Source organism: Piliocolobus tephrosceles, chromosome 9 (genome assembly GCF_002776525.5).
Source record: "Piliocolobus tephrosceles isolate RC106 chromosome 9, ASM277652v3, whole genome shotgun sequence".
Taxonomy (NCBI): domain Eukaryota; kingdom Metazoa; phylum Chordata; class Mammalia; order Primates; family Cercopithecidae; genus Piliocolobus; species Piliocolobus tephrosceles.
Genome location: NC_045442.1, coordinates 54,178,654 through 54,202,386, shown reverse-complemented (window position 1 = coordinate 54,202,386; position 23,733 = coordinate 54,178,654). Strand labels below are relative to the sequence as shown.

General features: G+C 38.0%; 1 protein-coding gene and 1 non-coding gene across 3 annotated transcripts in view; both read left to right on the top strand.

Moving 5' to 3' along the window:
• Window positions 1-23,733, top strand: part of IPMK (inositol polyphosphate multikinase) — a 75,674-nt gene that overhangs the window by 12,801 nt on the left and 39,140 nt on the right. The window contains exons 2-3 of one of the 2 annotated variants that reach the window (XM_026454834.1): window positions 13,284-13,369; window positions 20,404-20,500. In XM_026454834.1, the coding sequence (XP_026310619.1) occupies window positions 13,284-13,369; window positions 20,404-20,500 (183 nt within the window). Of the gene's footprint in view, window positions 1-13,283; window positions 13,379-20,403; window positions 20,501-23,733 lie in introns of both variants that reach the window. The other variant, XM_026454833.1, reaches the window with a different exon arrangement.
• LOC111521947 lies at window positions 12,338-12,441 on the top strand. The gene has a single exon (XR_002725123.1). It is a non-coding gene; the product is annotated as a small nucleolar RNA U13 (small nucleolar RNA).

Here is a 23,733-nt window from a genome sequence, read left to right as displayed (position 1 = left end):
GATAAGAGAAATCATCATTTCAGATTGTGCCAACCCCTCCCCGAAGCTGGCATAACACCACTCAGAAAATTTCCCTTGACCCATGGTTTCTGAGGTGAGAGGAGAGAATTGGAGGTGGATGTTTAATCTTCTCACTGGTCTGGGAATCTTCATGGAAAGCCCACTCCAGCTCCATCTCATAGGTACCACTGGAAATGCCAGAAGGATTGAACCAACTGGAGTGTATTGGGAACAAAAGTGGGTCAGTGATTACAGTGACAGGTGTGTGGATCTTTGTGGCTACTCAGTACTCCAATCAGCTGGGAAACCGTGTTGAAGAGACTGGCTGATGCCATAGAGCTGTAGGGACATAGTCTGTGGGATAGCCTGAATCCCAGGCTTTCCACAAAGCCCAGGTGCTTGCATGGAACCTTCCCTATATAGAAACAACTAACAGTCATGCTTAAGTTCCAGTGCCCACTTAAGTTTTCTCCAGTTTAAGAAACAGTGGTAGGGCAGCAATGTAGTTCTGTGGCAGTGTTTAAGCTTTGGTGCTCACTTCAAGTCTTCCCTAGAGTGGGAAACAATGGCAGGGCAGTGATTTCATCCTGCAACAGCATTTATGCTTCAATGTTCATTATAAGTCTTCCCCAGAACAGGAAACAATGACAGGGCAATGAATTAGTTCTAATGCAGTGTTTTAGTTCCAGTACTTACTCTGAGTCATCCACCAAACAGGAAGAAACAACAGGCCATGTTTAAGTTCTGATACTAAAAAGTAAAGGTCTAACTAACAGCAATAAAGAACACCTGCAAAAACTAGAAGAGTTAACTGTCTCTTCAAATGGGCAGGCATCAACATAAAGATGCAAGGATTGTGAAAATCCAACAAAGTATGATACTACCAAAAGAAACCAACTCAACTCCAGAAATGAACTAGAAGAATTGAAGATCTACAAGATTTTTGAAAGAGAATTTAGAATTACTTTTTGAGGAAGTTCAGGGAATCACAAGAATATATGGATAGAAATCTGAATGGAATTTGGAAAACACTCCCGAAATGAAATGAGAAGTTTGACAAAAATAGAAGTGTTTTTTAAAAAAGAGAGAGATCCCATAAATAAAGAGTACCATAACTGAATGAAAAAACTCATTAGAAAGTTTTGACAGCAGACTTGATCAAACAGAGGAAAGAATTATTGAGCTTGAGGATAGAAGCTATGAATTTACCTAAACAGAGGAGCAAAAAGAAAAGAATAAAGAATGAAGAGGGCCTACAAGAATTATGAGACATCAATAAGGGAAGCAACCTCTGATAATTGGAATTTTTAAAGGAGATGAGAGTGAAAAAGGCCTAGAAGGCATATTTAAGGAAATAATGACTGAAAATTTCCAAAATCTGAGGAAAGATGACAACATCTAGGTAAAGGAAGCTGAGAGATTACCATTCAAATTCAACCTAGAGAGGGAATTCCCCAAGGCACATTATAATCAAATTAGCAAAAATCAAAGACAAAGAAAAAATACTAAAAACATCAAGAGAAAGGAAACATATCTCAGTCAGTGGAGCCCCAATGTGGCTTTCAATGGATTCCTCAGCAGAAACCTTGAAGGCCAGGAGAGACTGGAATGCTATATTCAAAGGAAGGGAGGGAGGAAGAGAGGGAGGGAAATTGTCCACCAAGAATATTGTACCCAGTAAAGCTATTTTTCTTTTTCTTTTTTATTTTGGAGATGGAGTCTTACTCTGTCACTCAGGCTGGAGTGCAGTGCGTGATGGCTCACTGCAGCCTTCACCTCCTGGGTTCAAGCATTCTCCTGCCTCAGCCTCCTGAGTAGCTGGGACTACAGGCACATGCCACCATGCCCAGCTAATTTTTTGTATTTTAGTAGAGACAGGGTTTCACTGTGTTGCCCAGGCTGTTCTCGAACTCCTGAAACTCCTGAGCTCAGGCAGTCTGCCTGCCTTGTCCTCCCAAAGTGCTAGGATTATAGTCTTGAGCTACTGTGCCTGGCCCAGTAAAGCTATTTTTCAAACACAAAGGAAGGATAAAAACATTTCCAGACAAACAAATGTTGAGGGAGTTCATCAATGCCAGACCTGTTTTGCAAGAACTGTGTATTAGTCTATTTTCACGCTGCTAATAAAGACATAACTAACACTGGATAATTTATAAAGGAAGGAGATTTAATTGACTCACAGTCCCACATGGCTTGGGAGGCCTGGCAATCATGGCAGAAGGTGAATGAGGAGCAAAGTCACATCTTACATAGTGGCAGGCAAGACAGCTTGTGCAGGGGAACTCCCATTTATAAAACTATCAGAGACTTATTTACTACCGAAAGAACAGTATGGGGGAAACCACCTCCATTATTTAATTATCTCCATCTGACTTTGCCCTTGACATGTGAGGATTACTACAATTCAAGGTAAGATTTGGGTGGGGACACAGCCAAACCATATTAGACTGCTAGAGGGAGTTCTTCAGTCTGAAGGAAATGGATGCTAAGATGTAACAAGAAAACATCTGAAGTTAAAAAAACTCATGGATGAGGCTGGGCACAGTGGCTCATGCCTGTAATCCTAGCACTTTGGGAGGCCAAGGTGGGTGGATCACCTGAGGTGAGGAGTTTGTGACCAGCCTGGCCAACATGGTGAAACCCCATCTCTACTAAAAATACAAAAATTACCCGGGCGGGTGATGGGTGCCTGTAATCCCAGCTCTTCAGGAAGCCAAGGCAGGAGAATCACTTGAACCCAGAAGGCAAAGGTTGCAGTGAGCTGATATTGCACCATTACACTGCAGCCTGGGTGATAGAAGGTGACTGCATCTCAAAAAAAAAAGAAAACTCTTGGATAAAAGTAGAACAACTATTTGGTATTATGCTTATTATCTGTGTGATGAAATAATCTGTACAGCAGACTTTTGTGACATACAATTTACCTACAGAACAAACATGCACCTGGACCCCTGAGCCTAAAAGTAAACCTTAAAAAAAAAAAAAAGTGAAACAATCAAATTCAGAATACTCTAATACTGTAGTTATTATATCTTAAGTATGAAGACTAAAAGACAAAACTCTTAGTAACTCCAACAATTGGTTAAGAGGCAATATAAAAAGGTATAAATTGAAGCATGAAAGTCAAAGTACAGGGGTGATATGGTGTTAAAATACAGAGTTTGTTTTTGATGCTTGTCAGTCCACATTGAGTTGTTATCAGTTTAAAATAACCTGTTGTAACTACAAAATATTTTTTATAAGCCTCGTGGTAACCACAAACCAAAAACCTGTAAGAGAGACACTAAAAATAAATGGCATAGAATCAGAACATACTACTAGAAAAAAATCCTTAACTATGACATTAAGTGGGAAAAAGGAAAAAAAGATCTGCAAAACAAAACAACTAACAAAATGACAGAAGTAAACCCTTACCTATCATACCTTGAGTGTAAGTGTATTAAATTCCCCAATTAAAAGTCATAGAGTTGCTGAATGCATAATGAAACAAGACCCAACTATATGCTGTCTGCAAGAAACTCACTTTACCTTTAAAGACATGCACAGATTGAAAGTAAAGGGATGGAAAGATATTCCATGCAAATGCAAACCAAAAGAGCTGCAGTAGCTATGGTTGTATCAGATAAAATAAACTTTGTCAACAGTGTTACAGAGGACAAAGGAGGCCATTTTCTTACATAATGGTGAAGGAGTCAGTAGTATGGCAAGAGGATATAATCATTGTAAATATGTTTGTATGCAACACTGGAGCACCCAAGTATATAAAACATACTAATGGACCTAAAGGGAAAAACTGACTGTAATAGAATAATAGTAGGAGACTTCAACACGCCACTTCTGGCAATGGACATGTGATCCAGATAGAAAAATCAGCAGTCTTCAGAGTTAAATTGGACTGTAAGCCAAATGGACCCAACAGATATTTACAGAATATTGCAGTAAACAGTTGCAGAGTATACATTTTTTTCAATAATGCATGTGGCATTCTCCAGGACAAATCATATGTTAGATTCCAAAGCAAGTCTTAACAAATTTTTAAAAATAATATCAACGGGGGGCCAGGCATGGTGGCTCACGCCTGTAATCCCAGCACTTTGGGAAGCCAAGATGGGCAGATCATGAGGTCAAGAGATTGAGACCATCCTGGCTAACACGGTGAAACCCCATCTCTACTAAAACTACAAAAAATTAGCCGGGGATGGTGGCGGGCCCCTATAGTCCCAGCTACTTGGGAGGCTGAGGCAGGAGAATGGCGTGAACCTGGGAGGCAGAGCTTGCAGTGAGCCGAGATCGTGCCACTGCACTCCAGCCTGGGCAACAGAGCGAGACTCTATCTCAAAACAAACAAACAAACAAATAGTAATATCAACAATCCTTTCTGACCACACAGAATAAACCTAGAAACCAATAATAGAAGGAAAGATGGAAATGGTACAAATTTATGGAAATTAAACAACATGCTCCTGAACAATTAATGGAGTCAATTAAGAAATTAAATTATAATATTCCTTCAGACAAATGAAAATGGAAACAGCATACCAACACATGGGATGCAAGAAAAGCAGTTCTTTGAGGGAAGTTTATAGCAATAAACACTGATGTCAAAATGTAGAAAGACTTCAAATAACCTAATGATGCATCTCAAGGAGTTAGAAGAGCAAGAACAAACCAAAACCAAAATTAGTAGAAGTGAAATAGACGAAAAGTTTCTGAGGATGGTTTGACATACTATGGCAAATGGTACATCACATTCACAGAATAAAAAACAGAAACTATGTAATTGTTTCAATAGATGCTGAAAAAGATGTAATAAAATTCAACATCGCTTCCTGATAAAAACTCTCACCAAACTGTGTATAGAAAGAATGTACTTCAGAACAAATAAAGGCCATTTGTGAAAACTCACAGCTAATATAATACTGAATTGGGAAAAACTGAAGCCCTTCTGAGATCTTAGAAGAAGACAAAGATGCTCATTTTCACCACTTCTGTTTGACATACAAGTGGAAGTCCTGGTCAGAGCAGTTAGTCAAGAGAAGGAAATAAGAAAGGAGGAAGTCAAATTATCCTTGTTTGCAGACAACATGATCTTATATTTAGAAAAATCTAAAGACTCCAACGAAATACTGTTAGAGCTGATGAAAGAATTCAGCAAAGCTGCAAGATACAAAGTCAACATACAAAAATCTTCATTTCTACACATCAACAGTGAACAATATGAAAAACAAAAAAGCAATCTCATTTACAATAGTTAACAACAACAACTTAACAACAACAACAAAAACCCTCAGAAAAAATTAAACCAAAAAGTGAAATAACTTATGAAAACGATAAAACACTGCTGAAAGAATTGAAGAAGACACACAATATGAAAAGATATGTTATGGATTGGAAGAATTAATATCATTAAAATGTTCATACTACCCAAAGCAGTCTACAGAGTCAATGTAATCCCTATCAAATCACCAAAGACATTCGTCAGAGAAATAGAAAATTGTCCTAAATTTGTATGGAACCACAAAAGACCTCAAATACCCAAAGAAATCCTAAGCAAAAAGAATAAAGCTGGAGGTATCATACTACCTGGCTTCAAAATTTACCACATAGGTCTAATATCCAAAACACCATGGCACTGACACAAAAAGACACATAGTCTAATGGAACATAATAGTGAACCTGTAAATAAATTCACACATTTCCAGCCAATTGATTTTTGGCAAAGGTGCCAAGCACGTACATTGGGGAAGGAATGGTGTCTTCAATAAATGGGGTGGGAAAACTGGATATCCATAAGCAGAAAAATGAAACTAGATCTCTATCCCTTTCCATATATAAAAAATGAATATGTATTTGGTTGGATTGGATGTAAAACATGAAACTACCAGAATAAAATACTGAAGAAATGCTTTAGGACAATGGTCTGGGCAAAGATTTTCTGGGCAAGACCTCAGAAGGACAGGCAACAAAAGCAAACATACAAATGGGGTTACATCAAGCCAAAAAGCTTATGCACTGCAAATGAAACAATCAACAGAGTGACAGCCTATAGAATGGGAGAAAATATTTGCAAACTATCCATGTGAGAACAGATTAATAAGCAGAATATATAAATAACCAACTCAACAGCAAAAATAATCCAATAAAAACTGGGCAAAGATTCTGAATAGACATCTCTCAAAAGTGGACATACAAATGACCAATTGGGGTATGAAAAAGTGCTCAACATCACTAATCATAAGAGAAATGCAAATCTAAGAACCAATAAGATATTATCTCATGCTAGTTAAAATGGTTATTATTAAAACATCAAACTGAGCATGGTGGCTTATTCCTGTAGTCCCAGCCCTGGGAGGCTGGGGTGGGAGGATTGCTTGAGCCCAGAGGTTGGAGGCTGCAATGAGCTATGATTGTGCCACTGCACTCCAGCCTGTGTTACAGAGTGAGACCCTATCTCAAAAACAGTAACAGCATATACATTTTTTTTAAAGTAAAAGAACAGCAGATGCTGGCAAGGATGTGGAGAAAGAGAACACTACTACACAGTTGTTAGGTATGTAAATCAGTGTAGCCACTTTGGGAAATAGTATGGAAATTCCTCAAAAAACTAAAAATAAATCAGCCATATGATCCAGCATTCCTACTTGTGAATATATATCCAAAAGAAATCAATATGTTGAAGAGATATCTGCACTCCCATGTTTACTGTAGCTGTATTCACAATAGCCAACATATGGAATCAACCTAAGTGTCCACAACAGATGAATAGATAAAGAAAGTGTGGTTCATAATGGAATATTATTCAGCCATAGAAAAGAATGAAATTCTGTTATTTGCAGCAACGTGGATGGAATTGGAGCTCATTATATGAAGTGAAATAAACCAGGCATGGGAAGACAAATAACACATGATCTTCTTCAGATGTGGGAGCTAAAAACATTGATCTCATGGTGGTAGAGAGTAGAATGATGGTTGCCAGAAGCTGGGAAAGGTTGTTGGGAGGAATGAAGAGAGATTGTTTAACCGGTGCAAAAATACACTTAGAAGGAGTAAGTTCTAGTGTTTAATAGCATGATAGGGTGATTACAGTTCATAAAAATGTATATTTCAAAATAGAAGAGAATATTTGAAATGTTCCCAACACAAATAAATTATGCATTTGAGGTGATGGATATGCTGATGGCCCTTATTTGATCATTACACATTGTAAGCACATATCAAAATACATATATGTGCATACACATAAGTATGTACAGTTATGTATCAAAAAACATATTTAGAAAGTGCCTTCCACAGATAGAAATTTTAGCGTGCATTTATTTTGAATATTTGTAATCCTGCTGAATATAAAACAGTTTTAATTTTGTTGAAAAGCACATGCAGTCTGCCACCTTAGCCATTTTTAAATGTACAGTACTCTTAATTACGTGCACATTGATGTGCAACAGATCTCTGGGACTTTTTCATCTTCTTCTTTTTTTTTTTTTTTTGAGACAGAGTCTTGCTCTGTCACCCAGGCTGGAGTGCAGTGACGTGATCTCAGCTCACAGCAACCTCCGCCTCCTGGATTCAAGTGATTCTTCTGCCTCAGCCTCCCGAGTAGTTGGGTTTACAGGCATGTGCCACCACCACCACCTTTGGCTAATTTTTGTGTTTTTAGTAGAGACGGGGTTCCACCATGATGGCCAGGCTGGTTTCGAACTGCTGACCTCAAGTGATCTGGCTGCCTCGGTTTCCCAAAGTGCTGGGATTATAGGCATGAGCCACCATTGCCTGGCCTACTTTTTCATCTTTTAAAACTCATGTCCACTGAACAACAACTCCTTTTTTCTCCCTTTTCCTGGCCTTTGGCAGCTAGCATTCTATTTTCTGTTTTCCAAGATTTTAACTGCTTTGAATATCTCATATAAGTGTAATCATGTAGTATTTATCTTTTTGTTACTGGTTTATTTCACTTAGCATAATGTCTTTAAGTTTCATCCATGCGTTAGCATAAGACAGAATTTTTCTTTTTTTAAAGGCAGTGACATTCTATTGTATGCATATGCAATGCATATCTATACATGCAATGCATATGCATGTATATATACAAAATAATGAATGACATTCTATTGTATGCCTATACAACTTTTTTTTTTTTTTTACCCATTCATCTGTCAATGGACATAGAAGTTGCTTCCACTTCTCAGCTATTGTGAATAATGTTATAATCAACACGGGTGTGCCTTTCTCAGAATTTTTTCCTAGGATAGTGTATTAGTTCATTTTCACACTGCTATAAAGAACTACCTGAGACGTAATTTATGAAGAAAAGAGGTTTAATTAACTCAGTCCCACAGACTGTACAGGCGGTATGGCTGGGAAAGCCTCAGGAAACTTTTAGTTGTGGTGGAAGGCAAAGGGGAAGCCCACACCTTCTTTACATGGCTGAGTAGGAGGGAGAGAGAGAGAGAAGGGGGAAGTGCTACACACTTTAAAACTACCAGATCTTATGAGAACTCACCATCATGAGAACAGCAAGGGGGATATCTGCCCCTATGATCCAGTCACCTCCCACCAAGTCCCTCCCCCAACACAGGGGATTACAATTCAACATGAGATTTGGGTGGGCACACAGAACCAAAACATATCAGATAGTTATCATTATCATAGACGGTTTGATATTATTCTAAAGATCTGGGATGCTTTCTTCTGATTTCTCCTTCCTTTTTGTTTTTTCTCCCTTTGTGTTTCAATTTGTGTAATTTCTATTGACCTGACATCAAATTTACTGATTCTCTCCTTGGTTGTTTTGAGTCTAGTGATGAACCTGTAGAAAGCTTTCTTCATGTCTGTTACCATGTATTTTATTTCTACTATTTCCATTAAACTCTTAAAGTTTCTGTCTGATGGAAGCACTTGTCTTTTCATACATGTTGTGTACTTTTTCTCTTACAGCTTTAACATATTAATTATGGTTAAATTCCCCTGTCTGATAATGTTAGCATCACTGTCATTTCTGATACTGGTCTGTATTTTCCTGTATCTCTTGACAGTATTATTTTCCTTGCTTTTTTTATCTGTTGTAATTTTTATTAAATTCTAGTGGGCATCATGGGTAGGACTGTAGCAAACTGAAGGCAACAGTATTTGTTACTGAATTGAATATACCTCTTCTGCTTGACTGATAATGTTGGTGATTTGAACCAATCTAATGAGGAGTTTAGATAAATTTAAATGTTGTTGTTAGAATTGGTTTCTGTTATGGACTGAGTGTTTGTGTCCTTCAAAATTCATATGTTGAAGCCCCCCTCCCCTGGAAATGTAAGCATATCTGGAGATTGCACCTTTCTGGAGGTAAGTAAGGTTAAATGAGGTAATAAGGGTGAAGTCTTGACCCAACAGAATGTGTCATTGTAAGAAAAGGCACTAGAGAGTTAGCTCTCTGTCTGCCATATGAGAACACAGTGAGAAGGTGACCTTCTACAAGCTAAGAGAGCCCATTCTAGGAACCAAATCTCCCAGCACCTTGGTCTGGGACTTCTAGCCTTCAGAAATATGGAAAAATAAATTTCTATGGTTTAAGCTGCTCAGTCTATGGCATTTTGTTATGCAAACCCCGGCTGACTAAAATACTGTCAGTGCACCACAGATTTGAAATTCTGCTAGTGTCATCTTTTGTTCAGGGTGGACCTGATTTGCCAGAGGATTTTTCTCAGTATTCCTGTTTAACCCTCTGCTTTAGGTCTTCTTTGTGCACCTAGGCCTCAGAGGCAGTTTTCTCTATGTTCATGCCCCTCCCGCAAATGTAGATTACTATTATTTTTTACTTGGTGATAGCTACCCTGGTGCTAGACTGAAGAGGTATCCTCTATTGTCTTGGCCCAGCTTCAGTGTTAGGTATGCTCTGTGATCCTAAGTTTTGGGGAATGGGACTTGTTCAGGGATCCTGCCCCTCTTTCCTGTAGAAGTCAGACTGCCTTGTGTCTTCATCAGGTCCTTTGCATGAGTTTCCTTCTCACCTCCAGCAGTAGGAGACCTCTAAAGCTAGGACTGCATATGATTTCCTGTCTTCCTTCACCCTCCCAGGGTTGGAGAAAATTTTTCTGTATTCTTTTACCATCCACAATGGCTTGTCACCTGTTTCTTGGGGCAGCATGATTTGCTGCTCTTACCTCAACAACTTAAGACTTTTGGATCCAGAGGGGAATAGGGTCTTTTTTAGTAGTGGTGCCTCACTTCCTCCATGCCTGTACCTCTGATGGTCATTTTTTCTGGCTTTCTGCGTCTCTCCAGTCTTTTTCTTGACAGCCTGGAAGAAAATGTCGCAAGTGTTTGCAACTTCTTGGAGTTTTATACCCTCACTCGAATCTACACTTTGCCATTAGCTATTTGTTAAAAATTTTAGCTGTATTTTTCTAACCCCCTTGTAAGGTAACCCCACCTTCCCATTTCCCTCCATGGGTGAGCCAGCGCTCTCATTTGTCTTTTTTTTTTTTTTTCATGGTGTATGTCTTCCTTTAGATTTCAAGTTTGTTGGTTATTATCTCAACACTTTGATGGCTTCATGAAAAATTATGATTTTGTAGATTATAAGTGGGAGCAATGCTTCTTCCAGCTTTCTGTATCCTAGGTAGAAACTTGAAAGCCTAGATTTTTTTCTCTGGCCCATTCTCTTTTCTTTTTATAGTACCCCAACTACACGTTTGTTAAAAACTCTTGGTATTACCTTACAGGTTTCTAATGCTGTATACATTTTTTTTTTCTTTTTAGATACTTTTCTGTATTTGCTTTAATTTAGATATTTTGTATTGGTCTTTCTGAATGTTCTTTGCTCTTCTGTGATTGCTTATCTGTTGATTAAATCCCATTAATTAAATTTTTTATTTCCGATACTGTGCCTTTTCAGTTTTAGAGTTTTTTTCATAGTTTATCTCCTGAAGTACCTAATCTCTTTAGCATTTACATTAATCTTTTTCTATAGTTTCTTTGGCATATTTATACTTTTTGTTTTAAAATGCTTGCTTGCTACTTACAATGACTTGGTCATCTGTATGTCATCTCCTATTAATGTTTCTCTTGATTGTGCTTCATGTTTTGCTGATATACTCGTGTCATAATTTTTTCTTGAATCTAGGGCATTTTGTTTAAAGAACAGTGGGAAGTGATGCATACTATTTTTTTGTTTTGTTTTGATCCCCCATGGAGTACAAGCCCTTTCCGGTGTTTAGGGTAAGGGACTGAGTTTAGTTGAGCTAGTGTTAGGGGGCTGCAGTCTTAGATTCAGTGTATCTGTTATTGGCTCAGCCCATTCCAAGGTGCCTCATTTTTTATCTTGACAGTTTTTGAGCTGGGGGTGGGTACGTGGTTGCAGGCTGAGAAACTGTTGGTTGACTGTTGGTTTATTTGGATCCTGGAATTCACTCACCCAGAGAATGCCAAGATTACCACCTTCTATCTTCTCAAACGTGAGGGGTTATGTTGCAGGGTGAGTAATATGGGAGACATGTTGGATCAAGCAATTTCTTTTTGTGTTGGGATTATTACAGTCTCTAATCCATCCTGCTATCCCACACAGTTGTCTACGGCTTGGCTGATTACGGCTTGCCTGATAAAATGTATTTGTCTAATGGGAAGATCACCTGTATCTAGACTGAGGTGTTTGCTCCAAGGCAGGGAAGCTGTCATGGTTCTCTGCTTATTTATGAAAGTTCAATTTTTATTTTCCTCTGGAATACTATTCATCAAAGCTTCTTTACTCATTTTAAGCTCCACAAAAAATGTTATAACCATGGGAATAAAGGCCTTTCTTGTGCTCCATCCAAACCTTCAGGAACAGAATTCTTCAGAAATTTTTAGTTATAGTGGACTACTCTTTGAAGTCTTTTAACTTTACCAACCAGTCTTATACAGAAAGATTAATATTTACCTTCCTTCTATTCTGTATCTAGGCCTTTTTAAAATTTTAAACAATTTTTTTTAGAGAAGGGCTCTTGCTCTGTCACCCAGGTTGAAGTGCAGTGGCCTGATCATAGCTAATTGCAGCCTCAAACTCCTGGGCTCAAGGCATCTTCCCACCTCGTTCTCCTGAGTAGGTGGGACTATAGACACATGCCACCATGCCCAGTTAAGTTTCTTTTTTAAATGTTTTGTGGAAACAGGATCTACTATGTTGCCCAGACTCATCTCAGACTCTTCCAGCCATGAACTACCAAAGTGCCGGAATTACAGGTGTGAGCCAGCATGCCTGGCCTATTCTAAGTCTTAAGATTAAAAAAAAAAACTTGATTTCTGTATCTCTTGAGACTTTCTGCTTCTGTTGGCTGAATTCTGCATTTTTTGGCATTATTAAAAATTCTAGATCCTTTTGTAGTTCATAAGCACAATGATTGAGTTTTCATGCTTATGCGTGAGATATGCCTCACTCTAATCTTATTGCAGTGTTAGCACATTACCTATCTGACAGAAAGAAAAAAATTCCTAACACTTGCCAAAAAGAAAAGGAAACTCAAGTGGCATATTTTATCAAAATTCTAAATATGTTTATTTGAGCGATATTCTGACTAGCATGATTTTATAAAATCCCAATACATCAAAATTTAAGATTTTAACATATAAATTTGGAATGTGTCTTCATGGTATAGGGGTAGGACCAGTGTTGGTGTATATATATGGCAACTTTATAAAAAGTCTCCCTCTTTGGACAGATTATAAAAAGTTGCCCCTTCCTGCTCTCGGCTTGTTGCCTGATTTCAGCCCTCACTTTACCCGTTGGCTAGATGCCCTGGTACTGTCTATACAATTGTATACAGTGCATTTGAATCAGCAAATGTTTTAGTTGCTGTTAGACAACAGAGACTTGTAAAAAGTTGCCAAGTAGGAAATTCATATATTGCCACTGTTAACACAAATGTTCTTTTCTGGTTTTAAAAGTGGGGTCAATTTGTGCTATTGCTTTTAACTTGCTTCTTATAACTATAAATTAACATCTTATAGAAAGCCTATTACTGAGGAATTTTTATACAAATTTACACTTACGTTCTATGTATTATAAAGCCTGAGGGTGCCAAAAGAGGTAGTGGTTGGAGACACTAAAATGAAGATATTTGGAATTTATGTTCTGGTGCTTTGCATATAATAAGTACTGAAACATGTTGGTTGAATGTTAAAATTTCTGAAATAAGTAAAAGTAAACCATTAAGTTTAATGGAAGTAGTTTACCTGTCACTTCAGGAACAAATCTATTTAATGAAGCAAGGTTTACTATTATTAAAGCGTTAAAAAAATTTCTGATTTTGGTTCTGTAGGTATACTACAACATCCAGATGGCACAGTTTTGAAACAGTTACAACCACCTCCAAGGGGCCCAAGAGAGCTGGAATTCTATAATATGGTAAGTGAGGTAAGATTTGTTTTGTTGTCTTCAAAGTGTTTTTCAGAGTTTTCTGGTGGTGACTCACAGTTAGACACATATTTTACAGTATAGTCACTGTGTGTATGTAACGGAAACAAAAGTTTCATGGAAAGCAGTGCTTTCCATGTGTATGTGTATGTGATGCAGTCTAGTATTTTCTATTCTATTTCAATTCTTAGATTCTTCTTCTGTGTTTATGGTAGATACTTCTTCTCAGGTTAAAGAAATTAAAATACCCTCTGTGTGAGGCAACGTTTTGTCAAGATACAAATGATATACTCTGTTGGTTTCATAAAGGGATATTTACAAAGGTAGGGTTAGAGCTTATGGCAACCTGCAAGAGATGTTATAATGTTATACCATCCCTGGGCCTGAAGTGGAGAGAGTGATTCCCGGAACCTAGGGAAGGTAACTTTATGATAAGACATGACCTGTTAAGGAGGGAGCTAGAAAAGTAAATAACTGACTTCAACTCTTCTCATACCCTCCAGTCTCTTGTTTATGTCTTCCAAGGGCAAGAGGGCAAGGGACCTCACTGATGCAGTTGATTCAAGTCAGCCTCTTGGGTAGAGAAGGGTGGAGTGGGAAAGGGACGATACATAGCATCTTTTCTGTTTTGATTTTTTCTTTTTTGAGATAGAGTCTGGCTCTGTTGCCCAGGCTGAAGTACAGTGGCATGATCTTGATTCTTTGCAACCTCTGCCTCCCAGGCTCAAGCTATTCTCCCAGCTCAGCCTGTGCCTCCTAAGTAGTCGGAACTGCAGGCGTGTGCCACAAAGCCCGGCTAATTTTTGTATTTTTTTGTAGAGATGGGGTCTCACTTTGTTGTCCAGGCTGGTCTAAAACACTTAAGCTCAAGTGATCCTCTCACCTCAGCATCTCCCCCCCCCCCCCCACCCAACCTCCCCACAGTAGTTGGAACTACAGGCACAGGCCAGCAAGCCTGGCTAATTTTAAAACAGTTTTTTTTTTTGTAGAGATGGGGTTTTACCATGTTGTCCAGGCTAGTCTTGAACTCCTGGGCTCCGGCAGTCCCCCTGCCTCTGCCTCCCAAAGTTCTGTGTTATTGGTCTATTCTGAGGTTCAACTTCTTCCTGGTTTAGTCTTGGCAGGGTGTATATGTCCAGGAATTTATGCACTTCTTCTAGATTTTGTAGTTTATTTGCATAGAGTTGTTTATAGTATTCTCTGATGGTAGTTTGTATTTCTGTGGGATCGGTGGTGATATCCTCTTTATCATTTTTTATTGAGTCTATTTGATTCTTCTCTCTTTTCTTCTTTATTAGTCTTGCTGGCGGTCTATCAGTTTTGTTGATCTTTTCAAAAAACCAGCTGCTGGATTCATCATTTGAAGGGTTTCTTGTGTCTTTCAGCTCTGCTCTGATCTTAGTTAATTTTTGCCTTCTGCTAGTTTTTGAATGTGTTTGCTCTTGCTTCTCTAGTTCTTTTAATTGTGATATTAGGGTGTCAATTTTAGATCTTTCCTGCTTTCTCTTGTGGGCATTTAGTGCTATAAATTTCCCTCTACACACTGCTTTAAATGTGTCCCCGAGATTCTGGTCTGTGTGTCTTTGTTCTCATTGTTTTCAAAAAACATCTTTATTTCTGCCTTCATTTCGTTATGTCGTTATGTACCCAGTTGTCATTCAGGAGCAAGTTGTTCAGTTTCCATGTAGTTGTGTGGTTTTGAGTAAGTTTCTTAATCCTGAGTTCTAGTTTGATTGCACTGTGGTCTGCGAGATAGTTTGTTTTGATTTCTGTTCTTTTACATTTCCTGAGGAGTGCTTTACTTCCAATTATGTGGTCAATTTTAGAATAAGTGCGATGTGGTGCTGAGAAGAATGTATATTCTGTTGATTTGAGGTGGAGAGTTCTGTAGATGTCTATTAGGTCTGCTTGGTACAGAGCTGAGTTTAATTCCTGGATATCCTTGTTAACCTTCTGTCTTGTTGATCTGTCTAATGTTGACAGTCAGGTGTAAAAGTCTCCGATTATTATTTTGTGGGATTCTCAGTCTCTTTGTAGGTCTCTCAGGACTTGCTTTATGAATCTGGGTGCTCCTGTGTTGGGTGCATATATATTTAGGATAGTTAGCTCTTGTTGAATTGAGTGATCCCTTTACTATTGTGTAATGGACTTCTTTGTCTCTTTTGATCTTTGATGGTTTAAAGCCTGTTTTATCAGAGACTAGGATTGCAACCTGTGCTTTTTTTTGTTTTCCATTTGCTTGGTAGATCTTCCTCCATCCCTTTATTTTGAACCTATGTGCGTCTTTGCACATGAGATGGGTCTCCTGAATATAGCACACCAATGGGTTTTGATTTTTTTGTCCAATTTTCCAGTCTGTGTCTTTTAATTGGAGCATTTAGCCCATTTACATTTAAGTTTAATATTTTTAAGTGTGAATTTGATCCTGTCTTTACGATGTTAGCTGGTTATTTTGCCCGTTAATTGATGCAGTTTTTTCAGAACATCAGTGGTCTGTACAATTTGGCGTGTTTTTGCAGTGGTGGTACTGGTTGTTTCTTTACAGGTTTAGTGCTTACTTTAGGAGCTTTTATAAGGCAGGCCTGGTGGTGACAAAGTCTCTCAGCATTTACTTATCTAAAGGATTCTATTTCTCCTTCACTTATGAAGCTTAGTTTGGCTGGATATGAAATTCTGGGTTGAAAATTCTTTTCTTTAAGAATGTTGAATATTGGCCCCCACTCTCTTCTGGCTTTAGGGTTTCTGCCAAGAGATCCACTGTTAGTCTGATGGGCTTCCCTTTGTGGGTAATGCAACCTTTCTCTCTGGCTGCCCTTAACACTTTTTCCTTCATTTTAACCTTGGTGAATCTGACTATTACGTATCTTGGAGTTGCTCTTCTCGAGAAGTTATCTTTGTGGCGTTCTCTGTATTTCCTGAATTTGAATGTTGGCCTGCTTCACTAGGTTGGAGAAGTTCTCCTGGATAATATCTTGAAGAGTGTTTTCTAACTTGGTTCCATTCTTCCTATTGCTTCCAGGTACACCAATCAAACGTAGATTTGATCTTTTCACATAGTCCCATATTTCTTGGAGGCTTTGTTCATTTCTTTTTACTCTTTTTTCTCTAACCTTGTCTTCTGGCTTTATTTCATTAATTTGATCTTCAATCACTGATACCCTTTCTTCCACTTGATCAAATTGGCTATTGAAGCTTGTGCATGCATCACAAAGTTCTCTTGCCATGGTTTTGAGCTCCATCAGGTCAATTAAGGACTTCTCTACACTGTTTATTCTAGTTAGCCACTTGTCTAATATTTTTTCAAGGTTTTTAGCTTCCTTATGATGGATTTGAATATCCTCCTTTAGCTCAGAGAAGTGTGTTATTACCGATCTTGTGACGTCTACTTCTGTCAACTCGTCAAAGTCATTCTCCGTCCAGCTTTGTTCCATTGCTGGCAAGGAGATGTGATCCTTTGGAGGAGAAGAGACACTCTGATTTTTGAATTTTCAACTTTTCTGCTCTGGTTTCTCCCCATCTTTGTGGTTTTATCTACCTTTTGTCTTTGATGTTGGTGACCTACAGATGGGATTTTGGTGTAGATGAAGTTTTTGTTGATGTTGATGCTATTCCTTTCTGTTTGTTAGTTTTCCTTCTAACAGTCAGGTCCCTCAGCTCTAGGTATGTTGGAGTTTGCTGGAGGTCCACTCAAGACCCTGTTTGCCTGGGTATCACCAGTGGAGGCTGCAGAACAGCAAATGCTGCACAATACCAAATATTGCTGCCTGATCCTTCCTCTGGAAGCTTTGTCCCAGAGGATTAGCCGCCTATATGAGCTGTCTGTTGGCCCTACTGGGAGGTGTCTCCCAGTTAGGGTATACGGGGGTCAGGAACACACTTGAGGAGGCAGTCTGTCTATTCTCAGAGCTCAAACGCCATGCTTGGAGAACCACTGCTCTCTTCAGAGCTATCAGACAGGGATGTTTAAGTCTGCAGAAGTTGTCTGCTGCCTTTTGTTCAGCTATGCCCTACCCACAGAGTTGGAGTCTAGAGGCGTTAGGCCTTGTTGAGCTGTTGTGGGCTCCACCCCTTCAAGCTTCCCAGCTTCTTTGTTTACCTACTCGAGCCTCAGTAATGGTGGTCTCCCCTCCCCCAGCCAGGCTGCCGCCTCACAGTTCGATCTCAGACTGCTGTGCTAGCAGTGAGCAAGGCTCCATTGGCATGGGACCCAGCGAGCCATGCATGGGAGAGAATCTCCTTACCTGCCGGTTGTTAAGACCTTGGGAAAAGTGCAGTATTTGGCAGCAGTGTCCCGTTTTTCCAGGTAGTCTGTCACGGCTTCCCTTGGCTAGGAAAGGGAAATCCCCCGACCCCTTGTGCTTCCCTGGTGAGGCAAGTATGGATCACGCTGGGAGCTGCTACTGGAGCTGTTTCTATTCAGCCATCTTGGAATGTCCCCCTCTTTCTTTTTCTTTCTTTCCTCTTTTTCGTGCTTTCTTTCATTTTTTCCTGGGAAGGGATATATTTTTAACCAGTGATTCAGTTTCTTAAAGTTCTTCAGATTTTTATTTGTTAGTGTGATAGTACAATATATTTAGATTACTTTTTTTCTTGTGAGAGGTGGTCTTGCTATTGCCCAGGCTGCAGTCCAGTGACGTGATCTCTGCTCATTGCAACCTCCACCTCCCGGGTTCAAGTGATTCTCCTGCCTCAGCTTCCTGAGTAGCTGGGATTACAAGTGCATGCCACCATGCCTGGCTAATTTTTGTAGTTTTGGTAGAGATGGGGTTTTGCCATGTTGGCCAGGCTGGTCTGGAACTCCTGACCTCAGGTTATCCATCTACCTCAGCCTCCCAAAGTGCTGGCATTACAGGCGTTAGCCACTGCGCCTGGCCTAGATTGCTTTTTTAATACAAATTGCCCTCTTGACAAAGCTTTTCCTAGTATTAAAAAAAAATTCTGCTCTATCAGTTGAGATTCCCTTTTCATTCCTAATATTGTTTATTTGCTGCTTCTCTGTTTTTCTCTGTAAGCTTAGCTGCCAGCATTCTTGGAGTTCAGTGGTTAGGGGAGGCAGAAGGAAGCCAAGATTTTTATTTTTCAGGATTTAGAATTTTAGTTAGTCTCTGTGTTTCAGTATAGTAACTCTGTCCTCAGCTCTGCCTCATCCCTGAGTTCTGAGATCCTTTGGTTCAGGTCTTGAGTGAACCTCTGTGAAGCCCAAACATCACTGCTTGTGTTAACACTTTTGTTTCATAGGCATGCAAAACTAAGAAGAATTTCCTTTTTTTTCCTTGAGAGCTCAGCTATGCATTTAAGAAAATATTTGTTATATTTTATACTACATTTCAAGATAGAAAGGTTTTTAGGTTATCTTAGGCTGGGCGGGCGGATCAGGAGGTCAGGAGATCGAGACCATCCTGGCTAACATGGTGAAACCTCGTCTCTACTAAAAATACAAAAAATTAGCCAGGCATGGTGGCGGATGCCTGTAGTCCCAGCTACCTGGGAGGCTGAGGCAGGAGAATGGTGTAAACCCAGGAGGCAGAGCTTGCAGTAAGCTGAGATCACGCCACTGCACTCCAGCCTGGGCGACAGAGCAAGACTCCATCTCAAAAAACAAAAAACAACAACAAAAAGAAAGGTTCTTACGTTATCTTGCCTGGCATGTTGCAGTAAACACCAGCCCCACTACTTTTAAAAAATATTCTAAATAAGAAGAGAAAATTTATCTTTCATTTCCATTCCAGAATTAAACTATCAGTAGTTTCAAATGAATATTTATCATTTTTCCTTTGCCTTTGCAGAGATGATACCTGCATATGTATCTTACTTAATTCCATAGACCTGCTATATATATTTGTATGTAATATGCCTTTTATCTTTTTCATTTATAAATATAGCATGGAGTTCTTTAGATAGTACACAGAGATCTACTTCATTCCTTCATCTTGTAATTAGCTCATCCTCAGCACTGCACCCATGGTCATTGTGCTAGGAATGGAGGGATGTTCAGGTACACTTGCTCTAAATTACCTTGGCCTGGAAGTGACTAATATAAATCACTTCTACTAACAATTCAACAGGCGAGTCTGGGAAATACAATGTACCACATGGATATTTGGTCTGCCAAGAGTCTGCCACACTTGAATTTATTCTGAAGAATTATGTTGCATACAACTACTTGACATAAATATGGTTTGGCATATATAATTAGATTCTAATACTAAGTTTTCGTAAGCATTTTACATCAGTAAACTTCAATGATTTTAAATAATTAGGTAGGGAATATTTAGAGAAAGTTCATTAGATAAAATGTGTTACATGTCATTTTTTAAACAAAAAATATTATCTCTTTTCTTCTAGGAAAACTAGAATCTAGTTCTAGGATATTAGAATTTTCTAGTATCTTTTAGAATTATTAATGGTTACAAATCAAGGAATTAAATGAGCAGCAATTAGACTTACACTGTGTTAAAGGATTTTTTTAAAAAAAGATAAAATCAAAAATCACCTTATAGATATAAAATAAATATATGTTAAAGATTTGCTTTAACGTATTGTTTAATGAGGGAACCAGATAGATGTTAAAACTTGTTCAAAAGAGAAGTTAAAGAAACACACATTTATCTGGAATAATGGAAGTTTGATGTGAATTTTCATATTGCCACTACATTTCCTCCTCTCAGGGTGCATGGAGGAAAGTCAGAAGAACATCCTCTGGCCAGAATGTATTTACATGTCTATGGACAAGAGTTATTTTGCATTTGCTATCAGTATCTATAACTTACGAAGTTGTAAAATAGTTCAAGGATAGTAAAAGGCTAGAATTAGATAACCAACAAGAGTGTACTCTAAATAATACATAGTTACTCATTGGAGACATGGAGACACACAGTAATATTTTTTGCTTGTTCCAAATTTACTTGCAATTGAAGCCATACCAGATGAATTATAATTCAACATAATATATTTTATTTGAGAAATGTGCAGGACAGTTACAAAGCATTGTAAGAACCTAGCAATGTTATATTTCTCTGTTTCAGGTTTATGCTGCTGACTGTTTTGATGGTGTTCTTCTAGAGCTACGAAAATATTTGCCAAAATATTATGGCATCTGGTCACCTCCCACTGCACCAAACGGTAATCTTTTCATAAAAATATCTTTCAGTTTTAATTCATGAGTGTACCTTCTTTAAAGGCCTTATGTAAAATTAAAATTTAATATAGTATGTATTATAAAAACACAGAATATATATGTTTTGCTTTCTAATCTTTCTTTCACTAAATGAAACTTATTAATACTTTTGTTTTCATAATGAGTTTTAAAGTGGCATATACAAGTAAATGGCCAATCTCTTATAGTTGAATGGAAGCGTAAATACTTAATACTATCTTAATTTGCAGATGTTCTGTCCTAATTTATTGTGTAGTTTCTTTTCCCATTTTGAGTAATTTTTACAAAATCAAGAAAAATATTGTCTCTGCATGACTTCCTCCCTGTCTCTTATCCTATTCCTTCATCCCTCACCTCCAGGCTTTAAATTACAGTCTTTTGAAAATCACTGGTAAGTTTCATAGGGAATAAAATGACCTAAATAAGGACACAGAATTTCTCTTTTTTAAGATTAACTAATACCTGAAGCAGTATTTGCCCCCAGAAGGCATTTGCCAAAGCAGACACAATTTAATTAAACAAGCAGCTTGACTGACCATTGACAAAGGTGAATTGAGGGGAAAGGGCTTCAAACTTCAGTGGATTTAAAAATAACCTATGGTCTTGTTAAAATGCAAATATAAAAGTCCAACTCCCAGACATTTTGTTTATACAGGTCTATGTTGGAGTATAGTGATATACCTGTTTAAAGCCATGGGTATTTCTGATGTGGATAGTTCTTGATCCACACTTGGAGGACAGAAAGAGAAGGGGATTCCAGTGTGAGTCTGCCTATTCCTTTGGTCAGTTCTTGTCTTCCTTTAACTTACTGACTTTGTGTGCCAGGATTCACTAATAGGGAACCCTGGTATCTCTCTGTGAGTATCCTCAGCTAGCTAATAGTAAATCCGTATCTCCCTTGAGTGTTTATGATTCCTCTGTACTTTAATTGTATAAAAAAAAGAAAGTGAGCTGAAGCTCTATTAACTATCTTTTTTCCTCCCTCCCTTAATTCCTTCCTTCTTTTTTGTGGGCTTACAGGTCTTTTTAGTCCTAAATATATCTATGTGTCTATGATTCAGATCAACATTTTGCTTAAATTACTTTACAAGTCATTATGATTGCCCTTTGGTCATCATTCCCTATATAATCTCTCGCAAACTCATTTAATGCCTTCCTTTTTTTCCTCCCTTTGCTGTAAGTGGAAGTTTTCAGGAATGCTATAAATGAGATAAAGGAAAGGAGAAAGTACAATATCTAGATTCCAATGAACTTTGCTACTGATTGCTGTTTAATTTAGAGTAAATCATTATTCCTCAGTAAAGTGACGCTGAAAAATTAATGAAGGTTGCAGAGGATGGTGTTTGATTAAAAATCTAGATAATTAAACGCTTAGTTTAAAGGATTGTTTGGAAAGAGTAGAATAACAGCAAACATAGCATAATTACTATGAATAGAGTATACAGAAAGAATTTGGATAAGAGAAGAAATATTTTAATTAAAGATAGCATTTTTAGTTTAGGATTACTATCATATAATTTAAATAATCAAGGGATTGCTGGTAATCAACCTTTTTGGTCTTCAGTACTATATAATCTTGAAGTTCAGCTATGCTAATATAGAAGGAGCAGTAACTTTGAAGTAAAAATATTTGGCCTCTGTCTTGGTTATTTACAAATTTTGTGAACTTGGCTAACTCAGTAATCTTTTTGAGCTCCACCTTTTCTTCTACAAATAGAAAGTAATACCACTGAGTTGTAAAGATGCATGTTATCTTATGTGAAAATATTTTATAAACTCTAATTCTCTCATTTGAAAATAAATGGAGATATTTATTTTCAAATATCTCCATTTTTGGAGATATTGTGCTACTAAGATGAGAGGATGAAGTGAGGAAGCTGAGTGATGAGAGGAGAAAACATAAACTGAAGGGAAAAAAGGACAAGAAATAAAGTATATATGATAACACAGTGGTCCAGTAGTAGCAACAGTTGCTTCAAGGGATTTTCTACTTCTTTCCTACTTTGTTAGCTCTGGAAGAAGTGGGGCAAAACTGTTGAACCATGCAGATTGTTTTCTTTTGATTTTACTGGCAACTTCATAGAATCATCTTTCTGTTTTTATCCTTTGGATTGCAAATGAAAGAAATAGAAGATGGCAAACGTATGTACATGTTTAGCTCACAGGATCATGAAAACATATTTGCTTGAGTTTTAGTAGAATACTACAGTTTGCATTACTGTGTTTTATGTAGTCTTAAATTAATGACATTATTTCATGTTGGTTTTTGTTCTTGTTGTTGGGGTATCTTTTCTTATGTGTTCAGGGTAGAATTTTGTAAAGCTGATACTGTTTTTAATAATCCAAAGTAGTAAAATGCTGAAAGCCAACTTGTTCAACAAACTATCATATAATAATTTGAACAATAAGAATGTTTTGACCAATGAGGTTTTTTCTTTTAATTTTATTATGATAGTTTTATTGAGCTATAATTTACATACCATAAAACTGATCCATTTAAAGTATACAACTCAGTGGTTTCTTGTGTATTCACAGAATTGTACAGTCATCACGATTATCTACTTTTAGCACGTGAGCAGTGGAATTTTATTTTATTTATTTATTATACTTTAAGTTCTAGGGTACACGTGCACAACATACAGGTTTGTTACATATGTATACATCTGCCATGTTGGTGTGCTGCACCCATTAACTCGTCATTCACATTAGGTATATCTCCTAATGCTATCCCTCCCCACTCCCCCGACCCCACGACAGGCCCTGGTGTGTGATGTTCCCCTTCCTGTGTCCAAGTGTTCTCATTGTTCAATTCCCACCTATGATTGAGAACATGTGGTGTTTGGTGTTTTGTCCTCGCGATAGTTTGCTGAGAATGATGGCTTCCAGCTTCATCCATGTCCCTACAAAGGACATGAAGTCATCCTTTTTTATGGCTGCATAGTATTCCATAGTGTATGTGTGCCATATTTTCTTAATCCAGTCTATGATTGATGGACATTTGGGTTGGTTCCAAGTCTTTGCTATTGTGAATAGTGCCGCAACAAACATGTGTGCATGTGTCTATAGCAGCCAGATTTATAATCCTTTGGGTATACACCTAGTAATGGGATTGCTGGGTCAAATGGTATTTCTAGTTCTAGATCCTTGAGGAATCGCCACACTGTCTTTCACAATGGTTGAACTAGTTTACACTCCCAGC